Source organism: Ursus americanus, chromosome 29, assembly GCF_024610735.1.
Source record: "Ursus americanus isolate L20-20 chromosome 29, mUrsAme1.1.p, whole genome shotgun sequence".
In the NCBI taxonomy this organism is placed as follows: Eukaryota; Metazoa; Chordata; class Mammalia; order Carnivora; family Ursidae; genus Ursus; species Ursus americanus.
Genome location: NC_142155.1, coordinates 26,897,756 through 26,915,961, shown reverse-complemented (window position 1 = coordinate 26,915,961; position 18,206 = coordinate 26,897,756). Strand labels below are relative to the sequence as shown.

General features: G+C 33.7%; 1 protein-coding gene across 1 annotated transcript in view; it reads right to left on the bottom strand.

Moving 5' to 3' along the window:
- Window positions 1-2,290: 2,290 nt before the first annotated feature.
- LOC123797371 (beta-defensin 112-like) overlaps window positions 2,291-18,206 on the bottom strand; it is a 115,997-nt gene continuing 100,081 nt past the window's right edge. Inside the window, exons 3-5 of the mRNA XM_087856933.1 lie at window positions 6,441-6,568; window positions 6,287-6,296; window positions 2,291-2,451 (exon numbers count right to left, since the gene is read on the bottom strand). Of these exons, the coding sequence (XP_087713059.1) occupies window positions 2,291-2,451; window positions 6,287-6,296; window positions 6,441-6,568 (299 nt within the window). The remainder of the gene's footprint in view (window positions 2,452-6,286; window positions 6,297-6,440; window positions 6,569-18,206) is intronic.

The following is an 18,206-nucleotide window of genomic DNA, read 5'->3' as shown; positions in this document are numbered from 1 at the left end:
TGCAAAAACTTGGAAGCAATCAAAATGTCTTTAAGAAAGTAAATGAATAAACTGTGGTACATTCAGACAATGAAATATTATTCAGAGATAAAAAGAAATAAACTGTCAAGCTATAAAAAGACATGGAGAAATCTTAAATGCATATTATCAAATGAAAGAAGCCAATTTGAAAAGGCTACATACTGTATGATTCCAACTATATGACATTTTATCATAAATTAATGTTGAGTAACTCCTACCAAGCAATAGGAAAGGAGGCACAATTAATAAAAACACGGGCCCAAGATCCAAACAGAAATTCACAAAATAGTATATCTAATGGCTAATGAGCATGTGAAAAAGTTTATCAACATCATTTGAAAGAAAGAAGTAAATGAAAAACCAAGATGATATACATTTACACACTCAGAAGGATAGCTAAAATTGGAATAATGGGGACCAACTAGAATTCTCATGCACTGCTTCTGGGAATATAATCTGGCATAAGTAAATACCTTGTAAAATTGTCAATTATCAGTAAAAGATAAACATAAGAATAACTTAAATTGAAACAATTCTAACCCTTAGGTAGGTATATGCCCCTGAATAATGAATGCATATGTAAATACAATTTTTAGCTCTTTATTCATAATGCCCATCTATGTTAGAATAGATACATAAGCTGTATTTTGGTATACTGTGGGATCGATGAAGTGTGCTTCAAGATTTGAATCGTACCTCAAACTCAGAAGCTCCAGTAAGGCTTATTTAACTCCAGTTTGACACAGACCAGAGAACATAGCAATAAACTTACTAGCAATGTCATGTATAACTGATTAACACCCAGATGCATTTTTCAATGTCCCCAGCCACTATACATAGGATATGTTTTGTTTTAAATTTAGCTCAAAGCTGATATGTGTGCGTATCACAGCAGCATAAAAGGGCCACCAGGTATATGGTGCTGTAGCTTCAACACGCTGTTAACCTCTATACATTTGAGTGAGTAGCTCCTTTTTCTGAATGTGGCATTAGTCTACACATTACAAGTTACATAATAAACAAGCCTGCCAGCCAAGGTGTGTGTGTGTGTGTGTGTGTGTGTGTGCTTGTGTGTGCAACTATATATGCATGTATACACACATATATGTACATATATGCATATGTGTATATATGTATATATAAGTACACGCACGTATATATACACATCACATGCATGTGCATATATATGAAAAATTCTATATATGGAATGAGTGTGTGTATATATATGTGCATGTGTGTGTATATATATGATTGATCATATGCATGATGTATATGATTCTATTACAGCATTTTCCCCAGAATTTAGTACATACAAGTACATAAAAGTATATATAAGTATATATTTATATATATACATATATACACACATACACATACATATATGTAAAATTTCTATATATGGAATATGAGTGTGTATGTATGTGCATGTGTGTATGTATATATGATTGATAATATATATAATATATACGATTCTATTATAGCATTTTCCCCAGAATTTAGTACATACAAGCAAACACGCTAAGACTCCAATAACTATCAGGATAAAAATAGGATAAAAATCATCTGATGATATAAGGAATATCTTAAAAGCACAAGACAAAACAAAAAGAAGTTAATTGTAGCCATAACACCACAACATAATAACTGCAGTTACGATTATGATTCTGATTCTGATTATTACTGCTACAGGGTACAAGGACTTATCTTACATCTCCTTTCTCCTTAAAGTAGTTCCCCTCTAGCCTACCCTTTGGGATATTCTTCTCAAAGGACTGGCTAATCACTTGAGTTATTTTTATTATAAGAATTCTATCAATAAACGGGAAAGGATAGCTAATATGAGAAAGTTATGAGGACTCCATAATAATTCAGGCATAACGCATACCCTCCATCTTTCTTCAGCTCTCTCCCCACTCCTATCTCTCCTCAAAGAATGCTTGATATACATCACCAATCATTTACAACATGCTTTTCACACTCAACATAGAATTGGCCCCTTAATCACATTTAACACAGTAGTCCCATCGTGGACTTTTCTTCTCTACTATTTCTATTCTTAAGTTCAAAGTCCCATTCTGTATTCTACTCTTTTTTCCAAGCAGACACAATGTTCATGAATGATTCAGGCTGAAATATATTTATTTAGTTCTTTACTCATAACAGACATGTATGGACAGAAATACTAGGTCATGAATGAAGTAATAGAGGTAATGAACTAAAGAGAAGATTAGTTCATGTTTGTCCTCTTTTTGTGAATGGGTCTCTTCAATTACTCAATGCGGTCACAGTGTCTGATGCAGCAGAGAGTTGTAGGTCTTGCACAGTATGACATCTTAAATTCTTTTTCACCACATCGATTTTTACATTGACCACTAAGCTTTATGCATGCTTCCCACCAATTAAAGACAGCATACTGCTCTTTACTTCTAGCTGAAAGAAGGCAAGAATGAATGGAATTAAAAATTCAGGTAAGAAATGCCAAGATTTAAAAGAAGACACACAAAGAAGCACAGACCACAGAGAGAAGAAAAAGGAAAGGGATTCACCGGTTTTTTCATTGGAATCCTGTTCCTATGCATATCAGAGCCAGCCAAGGAAATCAGCAAGCATCCTACTCCTAAACGAGATGTCCCACCCCTACACATTTCAACTGATCAAGACATGACTCAATAAGGGATATCTGGAGAGCTTGCAACATCCTAATAGCTTCTTCTACTTCTCTTGCTCATCCCTAATGAGTATGAGTGAACCAATCTCCATCTTCCTTCTCATTTATTATTTATGGTTAGTTCTGTTCTATTGTGAATCCTTTCCTCCTCCACAAGATTTCATTGTTCATTGAAACCTGACTATAGTGTTCTAAAATACTAAAAAGTACTTTTTTAAGAAATTTTATTAAATATCTCAACTCCACTTTCACCTCCAGGAAATATTCACTTAAAAACAGATACTTTGGGAGGTTAACATAATGAATAGGAAATAAACGGAAGAGACGAACACAGCAAACGTTTCAGCAAGACTGCTAATTGTTCAGTACTACTTTCCCTTTTCTCTTACACTAAGGTTTCTGGAGCTATAGAAACTTAAAAATTTTTCACTCTTTCACTTTGCACTGTAATTCCTTTGTAACTTCAACAATCGTGAGGAATGAGGTAAGGATCTGCTGTTTCTAACGGAAGTTCTGAAATGCAGGGGAAGGTTTTCACTTATTCCCTGTATCCTCAAAAACAAAACAATAAATAAACGGTGCAGATTAACAGAGAACCAGGTTTTAGCTCAATATAATAAATAAATGCCTTTTTTAACATTTATAGCTTTTATAAAGATCATGAAGTATCTTGTCTTAGGAAATACATATCCATCATCTTGGATAAATATAATCAGGCCTACTGGACATACTTTAGAAGGTCAGCCAGAATGGGTGAGCCATGTCACTGATGTCTGTAGACAAGCTTTCATCCCAGAGACCTTTTAATTCTATAATTAACCAATCCCTTGTCCATCTTTTCCCAGTAAAATACTTTACAGAGGTTTTTTATATACGTATTTTAAATAAAGCAGAAATACTACTCGCATGATATTCTCTTTATTAATCTATTGTAATTTTGAGGACCATATAGGCTATTCGCTATATGGCAAATAATGTTGCTATTAATAGTCCTGTGCTCTTTCCTGGACCATAGGTAACAGTCTTCTGTTGGGTAGACATATTCACAATGAAAATCTTAGATCATACACTATACATGTCCTCAGCTATAATAGATGGTGACAAACTGTTTTCCAAACAGTTTCACTCTCTTCAGCAGTGCATGAAAATTCTTACTATTTCATTTGCATTATCATACTCTGCATTATCAAACGATAAAAATTTTAAACATGCTTTTGAAAGTGTGGTGGTATCTTATCGTGGTTTAAATTTGCATTTTCCTGATTGCTAATGAGGATGAACACTTTATTTATTTTTAAAGGTTTTATTTATTTATTTGACAGAAAGAGAGAGCACAAGCAAGTGGAGTAGCAGGAAGAGGGAGAGGGAGAAGCAGGCTCCCTGCTGAGCAAGGAGCCTGATGCGGGACTCAATCCCAGGACACTGGCCTCATGACCTGAGCCAAAGGCAGTACCTTAACCAACAGAGCCACCCAGGCACCCTGAGGATGAACCTTTTAAAAAGGTTTGCATATCCACCTTTATAAATTACCTGTCTTTTCCCCATATTTCTATTGAATTTTCTGTTTCTTTTGGCTTATTAAAATTCTATTGTATCTGTTGTATCTATTTTAGATACAAGCATTTTGCCAGTTATATATTTTGTAATTCTGATATTCCATTCAATGGCTTAGCCCAGCTGCCATATAAGAACTGAGGGAATTTTTCATGTGAGGTGTTGATCAAGTGGTGCTATGGCCAAGAGGGAAGAATCTTAGAAGGCTGTGAGTACTAAAGCCTAGGTTTGAGAGGAAGGTGACCAGAGATAATGTACATTTTCTCTGTATAGTAATGTACTTCTGTAATTAATATAAACTACATGATTTTGAAATAAAAAAAAGAATAACGTAATTCTCTAAGTTCATATAAATGCAGATAAAGGTAGAGAAATATTGGTATATAAAGAGAGAAATAAAAATAGACATTTAGAGATAGAGATACAAAGATAAATCAATGTATATTACAACCAAGGTAATTTTGACTTTGAGGAGTAAAAATGCCAGCATTGCAGATTATAGACCAAAGGAAGATTCAACCTTAGAGCATATCCAGTCATAGTGAGTAAATACAAATTTTTTTTCTTTTTTATGTCATAAAGGTAGGCTTTTCCACGTATACACATTGCCAACAATATCTGATAGCCAAAAGAGTGGTATTTCTTTTGTTAACGTCTCAAAACAACAATTCAGCTGCTACTGAATATACATAATTGCAATAAAGGATGTCTCTTCTTTAAACTTACTTTCTTCCTACCGTAATTGAAGTGATGTGGCATACAACAAAACTTAAACAAATAGAATAACCAAAGAACAAATTATTTTTCTATATTGTTTAAGTATTATATCATAAATCTAAGTACAGTCTGACTTGGCTAATGTTACCTCGTCTTCAAAGAATAATCCTCAAATTTGGCATTATGATCCAATATATCAGCATTTTCTTACATGCCTCTGTCCTTTTTTCTTGTTTTAAAAGTATCCTTGTCTTCTTCCTTTTTTTCCCTTTCTGCCCTCTACATATGTGCATTCCTGAAGACTATTTCTTGGTTTTCCTCTCTCCCTTTATCCATGAATCTATCCATTCATTCATTGATTCATTAAATATATCTTTTTTGTAAGATTTTATTTATTTATTTGACAGAGATAGAGACAGCCAGCGAGAGAGGGAACACAAGCAGGGGGAATGGGAGAGGAAGAAGCAGGCTCATAGTGGAAGAGCCTGATGTAGGGCTCGATCCCAGAACGCCGGGATCACGCCCTGAGCCGAAGGCAGACGCTTAACCGCTGTGCCACTCAGGCGCCCCTCATTAAATATATCTTAATTAAGCATCTACTGTATATATCATGCACTGTGGTAGGCTTCAGCAATGATACAGTGGCCAAAAACAAAACAAAACATGACAAAAAAAAAAGCCCACAAAAAACTTGGCCCCTGTATAAATTAACTTGACCAATGTCCTCATAACTAATTTTTTTTAACACTGTCACAAAGACAACTCTCTTTCTTTACCTTCCCACAAAAATTTATTTGTACCACTCACGTGGTGTTTGTAACATTCTAACTTGAGAAGACACTTTGCTAAATGATATTCTAAATCATAATTGAGATAAAGACTAAAACAGAAAATAATTCCTTTTGAAATAATTCCCCAATGCCTAGTCTAGACTCTTCTTGCTCAATTGCCTTTTCAAGTTATCTTAATTACAGCATCCTTGGAATTAATCAGATCACCTTAATTACTCTTTCTGTGTAACAATAATATTTTGTGTATCCAAAGATATCAGGCTTATGGACAATGGACAGTGATGATTGACAAAAAGAAATTTTGCCAGCTGTCACATAAGAGGGAAACTAAGACAACCTAGAAGGCCCAGTCTGACTCGTAAGCACAGTGGCACCAACAACATCTTTTAAAATATTAAGAATGCTGGAAGCAATGATTGGAGAATGTTCCCTTTTGGAAATAGTAAGAACATCTGTCTAGATAGAGTTTCATAAAAAATAAGACCCTACGACTTTAAAATGAGACTTCTTTCTCATTCTGAACACGAAATTCAACCTTCATAAAACTAGAAGTTGAAAGACAAGAAGAGTTAAGTAAATGGCAGTGGGATAGAGAACATAGGATATTTCCTCCATTTCATTTGATAGATAGTGATGAAAACTGCAAGGTAGAATTCTGCTTGTTTTATTTTACCTGGATTGTTTTTCTTTGTACCATATTTTGCTTTTTCAAATATTGTGGAAAAATTATGCTTCTCTGAGTATAGTTTCTCAAACCTTTTTCTACATATGGTCATCAATAGTGGCACAGAACTGGTAACAAGTTGGTCACAGCTCACTGCAAAAGAAAAAAAGATTACTTCAAAAGCATAAGAAATGGGTGTTTTCCAAAATAAAGACAATAGTGTATTTGCCTTTATTTAAGAGGTTTTAAAAAATGATAAACTCTTAAAAATACATCTTTCCAAAATCAGGTTGAATAAGTAAAGGAATGACTTGGCTATTAATAAGATTACCTCACATGACTATTGCAAGGAGTAATAAACTAATAAGGACAAAAGGCAGAACAGATGCTAACTATTAACATTATTACTATTAAGAAAAAAAGCATCAGTGCATATTTAAAACTATGTAATTCTAATAGTATCCCAGAAAATTTCTAGAAATAGAGAATTTTAATGAACACGTTTTAATAAACTTTTATGAAGATGATGAAGGAAAACAATTATTCTTATTTAAATTAACTCCAAATCCTTGAGTTACATTATCAGTTGAAGTTCAGTTCTCTTTTGGTGAGAAATTGTCAGCTAAAAGTTATTTATGTTGAGTGTCAGAGCAGAGTATCAGTAAGAGAATGGGTAACTATAGATTTATTTTATGGTGATCCCCTCTGATCTCAATAATGACAGATATCTTGGTGACCCAGAGAAAGTAACAAAATAAAGAAGAATTTAAATGGAAGTACATAGACGTACAGCTAGTCTTTGGACTTTTCGCAAGCCACTTAACCTCATTTAACTTCCATTATCAATACTATAAATGTGAGATGAATAATTTCCAGGCATAAATTCATTCCATTCTCAATTTTTTTCAAATCTACTAGTACATTAAATTTAGTAGAATTTGAATATTAAATAAAGACACACTTCAGTGATTGATTAAATTATGGTAGCACTATTTTTTTCAATAACGTGTGTGTGTGTGTATATATATATATACACATATATATATATGATATATGTAAAATCTCATGAAATCAACGTGAATTGCAGACTTTACTAGTGAATTGTCCCTGAAAAATTATTCAAATATTTTCTCCATCTAGGGGCTATAAATAAATATAATACAGTCTTGCCAATAGTATTAATATAATGATTATATAATGTGAATGATATTTATTTTAAAAAATCCTGACCACCACCCCACTTAGTGCTGACCCCTGTGGCAATAACATTCATGTTACCTGGTGAAATGAAGACACCAAAGGACAAAACAGAGAAAGAAAGAAGGTTCTTCATTGTAAATGATGTCTTACAGGAAAACAGCTCACAGATCTCTGTCTTAATGTAGGTATTGTTGGAATAAGAAAGAAAAAAAAATCCTTTCACTTATAGAACTCGTCTGCACAGTCTTGATTACTGAGGCTTATTAAGAAGAGCATTTCCATGCTTGGTTGAATGTTCAAAGAGATATTGGCTAGACAAAGTTGGTGTATTGCCACAGAAAAATGCCATCTACTGATTTCTCTTGAGGCTAGTTTCTCTAAGAAACTTTAACGGTTACAAGATTATGGGTATAAATTGGTAAGTGACCAAGGTTGAAGATAACCCTGCAATAATTCACGTGACATTGCAGAAGTATGTGTTTTATATAACCACATTTATCATTTTAATGTCCCCAATATAAGAATCTCAGTGTAATGAGAAATCCAAAACAGAATTTTAGACTGATATTACTAAGGATATTTAATTTTACACATGAAAGTACTGAGATCTAGAGTGGTCAGGTGATTTCATAATCTATAAACATTTTTATTTAAAATATATATTAACATAAACAATAACCCCATACTGACTTGTTTGAAAATTATCTTATCAAGCTTACTTGCACCCTAAAGAAAGTTCTATCCCCTCAAGTAAGTTTTATGAATTTCAATGCATAAGTATCCTATGTTAAAAAGTCAAAGTGCATTTCTATTTTTTTTTATGTAGCATTTCTGAGATCATCCATAAGTTTTCCATGATTTATTATTACAGATACTGGAGAAGAGCAGCTGAAATTGTTCCTGAGATCCCATAAGTAGACATTAAGAGCAACAGTCCATTGATTCTCTCTTACTACACCAAAGAAGGCACTAAGGATCTGGGGATAAAGGGTCCCAGTGAACATTAGCCATCCTTATTCTACATCAATAGAGGTGTTTGCTATCAAAGCATGCATACTTAGAATCTTAGCAAAACTTTCTGAACAAAGTAATAGAGATATGTCCAAGGATTGTTTCCTTCTATAGCCAATTTCTTCACTCTGTAAAATCTGAAATTAAAATGATGGATTTCTATTGAAAGTTAAGAACTTGGTGGGGAGTCCAAGATTGAGAATTCTGTCATCAACTGACATAGAGGAAGGCCATTTAAGACTGTCTCTGCATAAGATGAATTCAACAGAAATTAATCAAATACCTATTAATGTGCCTATTAATGCTCTGGTTACTGTAGTATAACTGTGAAGAAGACAGTGTATTTGACTGTTGTGGATGAGAATAAGTATTGAGTCATTACAACTAAATTTCAAATTCTATTAAAAATAAATTATGGGGTACCTTCTCTGTTATCAAAACTCCTGTGAATAAACCCGAAGAAAAGAGCAAAGAAAGGTCTCTCTTTGATTTTCTATTCTATTCCTTTCCAAAGGTAGGACAAAGGTGCAATATTGTTACCTCCAGGGACTGTAGCCAATTAGAAATTTATTTTGGATATTTCATTTAGTGAATCTTAAGGAAAAAAAATAGCAAAATGAAGATATTACTGCCGACTCATTTAGGGTAATTTGTGACTCTAATCCCATGGAGAACATGGAAACCACTCCCTTTTCTTAAGCAAGTAAGCACCATCTCAGCCTTTCACTCTGGATGCCCAACACATTAAACTCAGAATTTACCTCATGAAGCAGAACTAGACTATTCTTTTCAACAATTATTTGAACATGAGAGTACATATCATTTAAATAGTTTTTGTTTTACAGGTACAAAGAATTTTAAACTGTAGACAACTGAATAATTTAGGAACGCTTGGATTCATTGATTGCCATTCTGTGGTCACTTTGTAGTCATTCCAGATATTTAAGAAATCTAAAAAAAGATGTTGTCACTGCCTTGAGGAACTCAAATTATTTTTGAAAATTTATGCAAAGAAATATATGACAAATCAATAGGGTAAATGTAATAAAAGTTGTATGAAAACAATTTTTATGTGTGTTCTGAGTGTAGTTTTTTCTCTCCAATATCACAAAGTTCAACATGGAAGATTGCATATTACAATGTTTCTGGATTAGGCATTTTGTGGATCTAATCAGAAAAACCTAAAAAAAAATTTTAAAGCAAAAACGAGTGCACTGAGTCCACGGAAGACAGCATTTAAGACAGTTTCATTTTCTCTTCATTTCCTAATTTCCTTATTAAATTATAGAGAACAATTTATTACTCCAATTAGTGGCCCAGGGTCTGCAGCATTCACGTTTATCAAAAACCACACCATCTTGGATAGTAAAAATGTACAAAAGGTGCATATTTTGTCAATCCAATCAATTGGCAATGGCTACCTAGACTGCTGAGCTAAAAAGGATTCTAAGGCCAATTCTATGTTCAGTGGGAAAGAGTTTTGTAACTAAATGGTGATGTATACCAAACATTCCAGGCAAGGAGAGCTGCTAAAGAAATATCACACATTTATTGTCTCCAAACAAATGATATGAAATATATAAGATCGTAAAACCTTTGTAACTTTTACATATGTTATTTTCTTTGTTTGTCTGTGATTATTGGTAAAACGTCTAAAAGAACTGAGGGCCTCAGAGGGGAGGGGGGGTGGGGGAATGGACAGGCTGGTGATGGGTAGTAAGGAGGGCACGTATTGCATGGTGCACTGGGTGTTATACGCAACTAATGAATCATCGAACTTCACATCGGAAACCGGGGATGTACTGTATGGTGACTAACATAATATAATAAAAAAATCATTAAAAAAAAAAAAAGAAGAAAAGCAGTGTAAATTCTAGTATTTAAAGCAAACGGTTTTACAGGTCTTTTAGGGAGTGTAATCCTGAGGGGGTAAGCAGTGAGAAACTCCTCCACGGAGAAACGAATAGATGAGAAGGAAAGAAAAGCAAGAATGGAAAACTTTTCTGTACATCAAAAGTAACCTTATCACTTAGTCTATAAAAATTCTAATAATCCCAAACATTTAATTACTTTAATTCATTGTTAGAAATGTGCTCTTTGTCCTATACCAAAATCTTGCTACACTGTCATTTGATATCTCTTAAAATTGAAATAAGCATTACTCACATAGGCATATATATGCAATCTATTCACCAGACCTACCCTAGCGATTTTCTCTCAATTCTCTCTAAAATGGAAATCAGCAAATCTTTTCCTCCCTGCTTCTATGTTTGAGCTTAGAGCTTCTCCCTTCCTTCTGATCCCCTCCTTCCGATATCTTTTTCTAGCTCTTAATCCTAGGGAGGTAACCCCCTAAACTTAAGAGTTACTTGAAACTATAAATGCTTAATTTTCTAGTCAGTAGCAGTTGGGTTATTATTATTATTATTATTATTCTCACATGTCTATTAATCTAAGTGTAAATGTCCCATTGGGAAGCTCACAAAAAATAGTCACTACAATTAAAACAAGATATCTTATCTGAAGATAAGATTTGTTTCAGACTTTTATTCATGGGTTAATTAATTTTTCCACATAGTTTCTTCAGTATGAATGTCCTTCCAACTCTTATTCCATTGGCTAATTCCAATTATGTCTTTCTTCTCAACACAGGTGCCATGTTTTTATCAGCAATCATCATGACTACACTGGATTAGGTTCAACTCACCTTTAAATTATCTCTTCTTCTCTCCTTCTCTCTCCTGATTAGATATTGAGTTATTCAAGTTCTTGTAGAAATTACATTCATCTTCATATCTAAGTGGGTCTAGCTCAGTCCTACTATTTAATAGATAGTTAGCAAGCATAATTCTAATTGACTTCTAAGAGTTGCACTTTTGCTTTTTTATTTGCAAGACTTGAATTTTGAAAAAAAATACAAGTTACCTAAAATAAATATTGTTCAATTGCTCAACATCATCTACCACATAAACATTTTTAACACCCTCATCCTTACTCGAGAATACTGGGGAGTTCACTTGTTTTGCCTTAATTTTATTATTTTGCTGTTATTTCTATGCATTTTGAATAAAACATGGTTCAAATTAACTTCTAAAAATGTAAGAAGTATCAAATTGGCACTTTTGATTGGGAATTGTAAGGAACAGAAAACTTGGTGAGAGAGTTTCAGGAAGAATACTATGGACCTCAAAGTGGTGGTGAGGGCAACTGGGGAAGAGTGAGGTACAGGGCAAAAGGTCATTCCTCACTCCTTCTTAAACTCATCTCATTCAATTTATCCTAAGAAAGTACTGTGAGGAAGTTGTTCAAAGTTCCTGACTCTTAGGGAAAGCATAGATATATCAAGTGTCCTCTTTCCCATTTTGTTTCCTCACTTCTTACTCCCTTTTTTTGCTCCCTGTCTCACATTTGGGTTTGACAAATTGTAAGTAAAATAAAACTCCAAACAAGTAGTGGTTTTTCTTCTCTTTTCAATTATCCGTATATCAATCATTCTCCTAATCAGCTCTGCCCTATTCATGAGAAATATCTGAATATCCACATCTAGTGCCCCAAGTCTGTTGGATCTAAATTGTCTCATTAAGTCACCTTCTTAAAACAAAATAAGAGAAACTAGTAAGACTTGCCTTTCAGAATTAGATTTTCTCCCATACTTTGGTCCACCTATGGGGCAATATTATTTCTACAGCTAATTTCATAGCAAATAGAAAGTTGTGTTTCTGCAATACCTTCCATGTAATTGATTCTGCCATTCTTATTTATTCTGCCTTGAAAAGGAGAACTGAACTACAGACATTTCATGTTTATGTATGAATGACTCCTACTCCTGAATGTCTCGAGCATATACATTCCATTTTCTCATCCTTTGTTCATTATAGAAATTCATGAACAGAATAGTAGTCCTTAATGGAAGTTTTAGGAAAGCTTCAAGAAAGATACTGAGTTCTGGGTGCATGGGTCTCTATTTTTTTTCTATCATTCTTAGTTCTTCATCATCTTAATTTCTTAACTTCAGATCAGCTAATATACAGCCCGAGATGTAAGTTTTAAGCAGTAAACAATTCTAATTTATTATTTGCCCCAGGGATTATTATATTGTCCATAACTTTTTTCTTGCATGCCTTCCACAAGTCCAAGCCACAGTAATGGGTAAAATAAGGAAAGAATCGCTAGAATTAAAATCCTGCTATGGCAAGTACAGCTCCAAAATAAAAGCAGCCAAGAACCACCAGAAAGCAATATACCAATGGGAAAAACCTATCCTACCCTTTTGGAAATCTTTATTTTTTACTGTATGTATTCTGCTATATGCCAAACATTGATCAGGCTTTGTGGAACCATAGTGGCCAGAGTACAGATCCTGCCATCATGGAACTTACTCAGTCAAATCTTCTGATAACCTTGTCTGAGAGTTCTCATGAAAGTGATGGTCACCTTCATTGTCGTCTCATGTTATTTACTCTGCACCATTCATACATAATTTATAGCACTACAGCTTGAGCGGGAATTCTCCTAAATGATATTTTTTTAAAGATTTTATTTATTTATTTGACAGGAGAGACAGCCAGCGAGAGAGGGAACACAAGCAGGGGAAGTGGGAGAGGAAGAAGCAGGCTCCCAGCAGAGGAGCCTGATGTGGGGCTCGATCCCAGGACTCTGGGATCACGCCCTGAGCCGAAGGCAGACGCTTAACGACTGCGCCACCCAGGCGCCCCCTAAATGATATTCTAATCCTGATTCAGATGAGGGCCAGAACAAGGAAAAATTTTTCCCAAAGTCTTCCAGGAATCTAGATTTTTGTCACTCACCTGTATTTTATTCCTTCAAGCTATCATTCTTACCCCATCCTCAGAATTAGCAAAAACACCCTGACAATGCTTTCAACACATCCGTATTCTTTAGACTATCCAAAAGATATACCAGGGTTATAAACATGTTAACTGGTAACAAGGTATTTTGCCATCCCAAACATGAAGGGGTAGGGTAAAACTGCACCTCACCCCTAAGCATAGTGGCACTGAATGTACTGAGAGAAAAAATCATAAAAATAATGGCCAGGAAATTGTTCTCCTGGGAAAAAAAAAATTATGGTTAGAAAACTAGACATGATTTCATCACAAACTTATCATTTGACTTTGGAAAGAGATTCATGATTACACATTCCATAGGAGATTTCATACTATATAATCAGAGAAGTAAGGAGACAGAAAGAAAGCATAAAATGCACACTTAATATATTTATCTTTGATTCAGTTGAACAACGAACTATTGATACACTGCAATGTGCAAGACACATTTCAATCTTTGTATATTTTTGTTATATTACACATGAAGAAACATTTAAGAAGAAATATATATCTCTTAATTTTACTTATTCTACTTCAACGGCAAAGTTGGGTGTGAGTCCACTGTAAGGAAATGAATTTATTTGAAAGTACAAGAAAAAGTGCTTGCAGAAGTAATAACACTATGTCTTCACCTTTAGTTAATATCTTTATGTCCCTCACTTAAATATAAAAAGCCTACAGTACACATTTCTTTGAAAATATGTTGAGGGGCACCTAGGTGTCTCAGATAGTTAAACATCTGCCTTTAGCTCAGGTCATATCTCCAGGTCCTGGGATCCAGCCCCAATGTCAGACTCCCGGCTCAGCAGGGAGTCTGATTCTCCCTCTCCCTCTGCTTCCCCTCCTGCTTGTGCGCCCTCTGTCTCTCTCTGTCTCTCAAATGAATAAATAAAATCTTTAAAAAACTGAAAGTATCTTAAATGAATAAACAAATGCATGAATAATTTGTTTACAAATAGACAAATGGCTAGTGAAGAAATAAACTAGTTTATAGAAAATCTTTAGCAGAGTACTCAATACATGTTAGTTACTTTATCATTATTATAGATCTGATTATCAACAATATCTTTTTTGGATATTTTTATAGCTAGAAAGAACCTTCTTTTGAGATTTCTTATTTATTCATTTAAGAGAGAGAGAGACCATGAGCAGGGGGGAGGGAGAAGCAGATTCCCTGCTGAGCAGGGTGCCAGACACGGGGCTCAATCCCAGGAACCTGGGATCATGACCTGAGCCAAAGGCAGATGCTTAACCGACTGAGCCACCCAGGTGCCCCCATATAGCTAGAAAGAATCTTAATAACTAACTATTAAGTATTGAGATTTCTGAAGAAAATAAAGAGAAAATTATTCTCCTGTTTAACATAGATGCTATAGCTTGATTTACACATTCAGAAGTAATTTAGTGATAAATTATCAGCTAAAAAGTGATTGGTATTTGAATTGGCTGCAGAATATATGATTCACCTATTAGTCAAAGTAAGAATAGTCAACTTTTGATTTACTTTATTCTAAAGTTTTATGATTTCAGTAGGCATGTGTGTGCGTCTGTGTGTGTGCGTGTGTGTGTGTGTTCCCAGTCAAAGCAGTAAAGAAAATGTCAGTTGAGGATGTAGTTTCAGATCTAACATAATAAATTATGTGGTTTTAAGGATGTCACTTTACCTAACTTGTCTTTTCTATCTCACGTAAAAGATGAAGAGACCGACATACAAGATTTGCAAGTTCTATCCAGCCTCAAACATGTTTTTCTACATACACATTATTAATTCTTGCCTAAATATTAAATACACTTTTCTCTATATTCAGGCTATTAATTTTCATCTACATATTAAATAAATGCACTTTGCTATATTCAGAATATTAATTCTTACATATGTATTAAATACATTTTTCTATATCCAGACTATTAATCTTCAAATACATATTACATATAAATTGATTGCTATGTAGATTTGTATTTCATTGAGTGACTGCAATTCTGTCACCCCATTTTCTAATTTGATGTTATAGTAATGAGTATACACAGCCCTTGTCACTGCAAAGGCATTTACTTATAAATACTGTCCTTAAGGAATAACATATCTAATTTTAGGACTTTTTGAGACATAGGATTTGATATTTCCTTAGGAAAGAAAACTCAAACTAAAAATAAATTTTGGGATAATGTATTTGCAATCAAAAACAATCTCATGTTTTGAGAACAGTAATGACAAGTAAAATTTACAGACCCTTAGTAGAAATGTTCTGTCTTCAATTCCCATATAGTAGAGTTGGCTCAAGTGTCTTACAAATCTCAAGTAGTTTATTGACAACAACATGAAGGAGAAGGAGGAGGTCAGTATTAAGTCAAACATATGGTCAGTGCAGAGGGTGAAAGAAAATATCCAAATGTTTACTCTGTCAAGGTGCAGAGACCTATGATAGTGAATTCTGAATAAATGTTGCCTGATGATAATGAATATCTTAATGACTCAGTCCCTTAATATTAGTGATTCTATTATATTTTAGATATAAAATTCATGGTCCTTACTCCAGTATTCTAAGTAAATCCACTAAAAAATTCCATACTGCCTTGTATAATTATAGACAAATAAAGAACAGAGAAATAAAGAAAAAGAGAATTTTCACTACAGATGATTTCTTGAATGTAAAGAATCCATTGATATGATTTCTCAGTTCAGATCCTGCTTAAATAGAAATAGAAAACTCTTCATTCATGGAATCTCCTAAGAAGTTTTCATTATGCTTAGTTGAATAATGCCACATTCAAGGAAAGATGGTCAGATAAGAAAACTTGCATTGTCACAGAAAATATACCCATCTGTTTACTATAACCTCAAGGAGACCATTTTGGGTACTAACTTTACAATTACGAAGTATGTATGTTCAAATTCTTAAGACATAAAGTTTTAAAATTATACTGCAACAATTTAATTGGTCCCTGAATATGTATTTTATACTCTTAATATCAGAATGTTGAATCTTAATGTGCAGAGACGTCTGAATCATAAGAATTTCAGTTTGAGGTATTATAAAAAAAACACTAAATATTATAGTTAGAGACAGTAAAAACCAAAGAGGTGAAATGATGTATTATAACATATATTCTTTATAGCCTATTAAAAGTAGAGATTCACCAATGGTTTTGTAAGTCTCTCTAGCCAACCTTAGATTATTTTGATAAACATTTTTAAAGTAGATCTTATGACAAATAATAAACATTTCATTTTTTTGAAAGCAAATTATATGACTCTAACTTTTTCCTAAATAAATCAGAATTATCTAATCTACTCTGTAAAATTTCTGCAGGCTATTATATAAAGATTCATCTCTAGTCCTCAGACACTGATACTGAGGCAGAGATCAATTACTTCTTTCCACAACACTCCAAGAGTGCCTGGAATGTGGGAATGAATAGGATCAATCACAGGAACGTCAATAATCTTTACTCATGTTTGTTATTCAGACCAAGACAATTATTGTATTGGTGGTATAGTGGTGAGCATAGCTGTCTTCCAGAAGCAACACGATTATTAATCACAGTGTCATAGAATAATAATTCAGGAATAATTCAGTAAATAATTTCAGGATGCCTAAACATTCTGGACAGATTCACTGAGATGAAATGGTTTACCCAGAGATTGATCCCCTCCTCAATCAATCTTTCCCCATACAATATAAGAATAAACATTCCAACTACTCAAATTTGTACTTAAAACTTGATTATGACACATGTTCTTGCAGAGAAATAAAGGATTGAGAATTTTCCCTCAATTGACATGCAGGTGACATTTTAGCTGGCTTCTAGGTAAAATTCAAGAATTTGGTCCAGCTCAAAGCCTACAGTAAGCAACATAGAGAATTTAACTTTGTTATGAATAAGAATGATTATTAATGTGTCACCAAACCCATGAACAAATCAATTAAAACATCCTTTTGCTACCAGAACTCCTGGACCATTGACAAGAAGAATAAGGAACATTTCATTGATTTTTTTCTCCTATTCCTTTCCAAAGAGATAACAAATTTGAGATTATTCCTTTACTCAAGGGTTGCAGCCCACTAGAATATTTATTTTTGAACCTATGTTTTCCAAATTGGGGGGAAAAATGTAAGAAGAAAATGTTAATACGGATTCACCAGGACGTTTTTATGAGCTAGTCTTAAATCCTCAAAAAACATGGAAATTGTTTTCTAATCTTATTGTGTGTGTAAGGCTGGCCCTGGGAATATATTTGAGTTTATGATTTCTAACTCTGCAGTACTTAGTCTTTTTTCCCATCAAGATGGCAAGCACAATGTCTAATTTAGGTTTTGTCACATAAAAGGTGATTATCGTCAAAATCCTCATAATCATTACCATTTCTTGAAAGCTTATGAGTCAGTGTTGTGCCTTAGAAGATGTTATCCAGTATCCACAGGAACCTCATAGGGTAGGTATTATTCTCTACATTTTCTAGAGTAAGAGAAGGTAAATAACTTTCCCAAAGTCAAAAAGTAAGTCAAAGGACTAGAATCCTTACACTGGTATGTATTATCCAAAATACATAGTCATAACCACCAAACTTTGGTCAAGTCATCATTTCTTTGCATCTTTTTCCTCATCTGTAAGATACAGAATTGAAACTTTTATTAGACAATTTTCAAACTTTGTAAATTATAGATTTTTAAATGAAATTGTGTGTATCACCTTGATTTATAAAAAATCGAGCTGCAACAGAAGAAATAGGT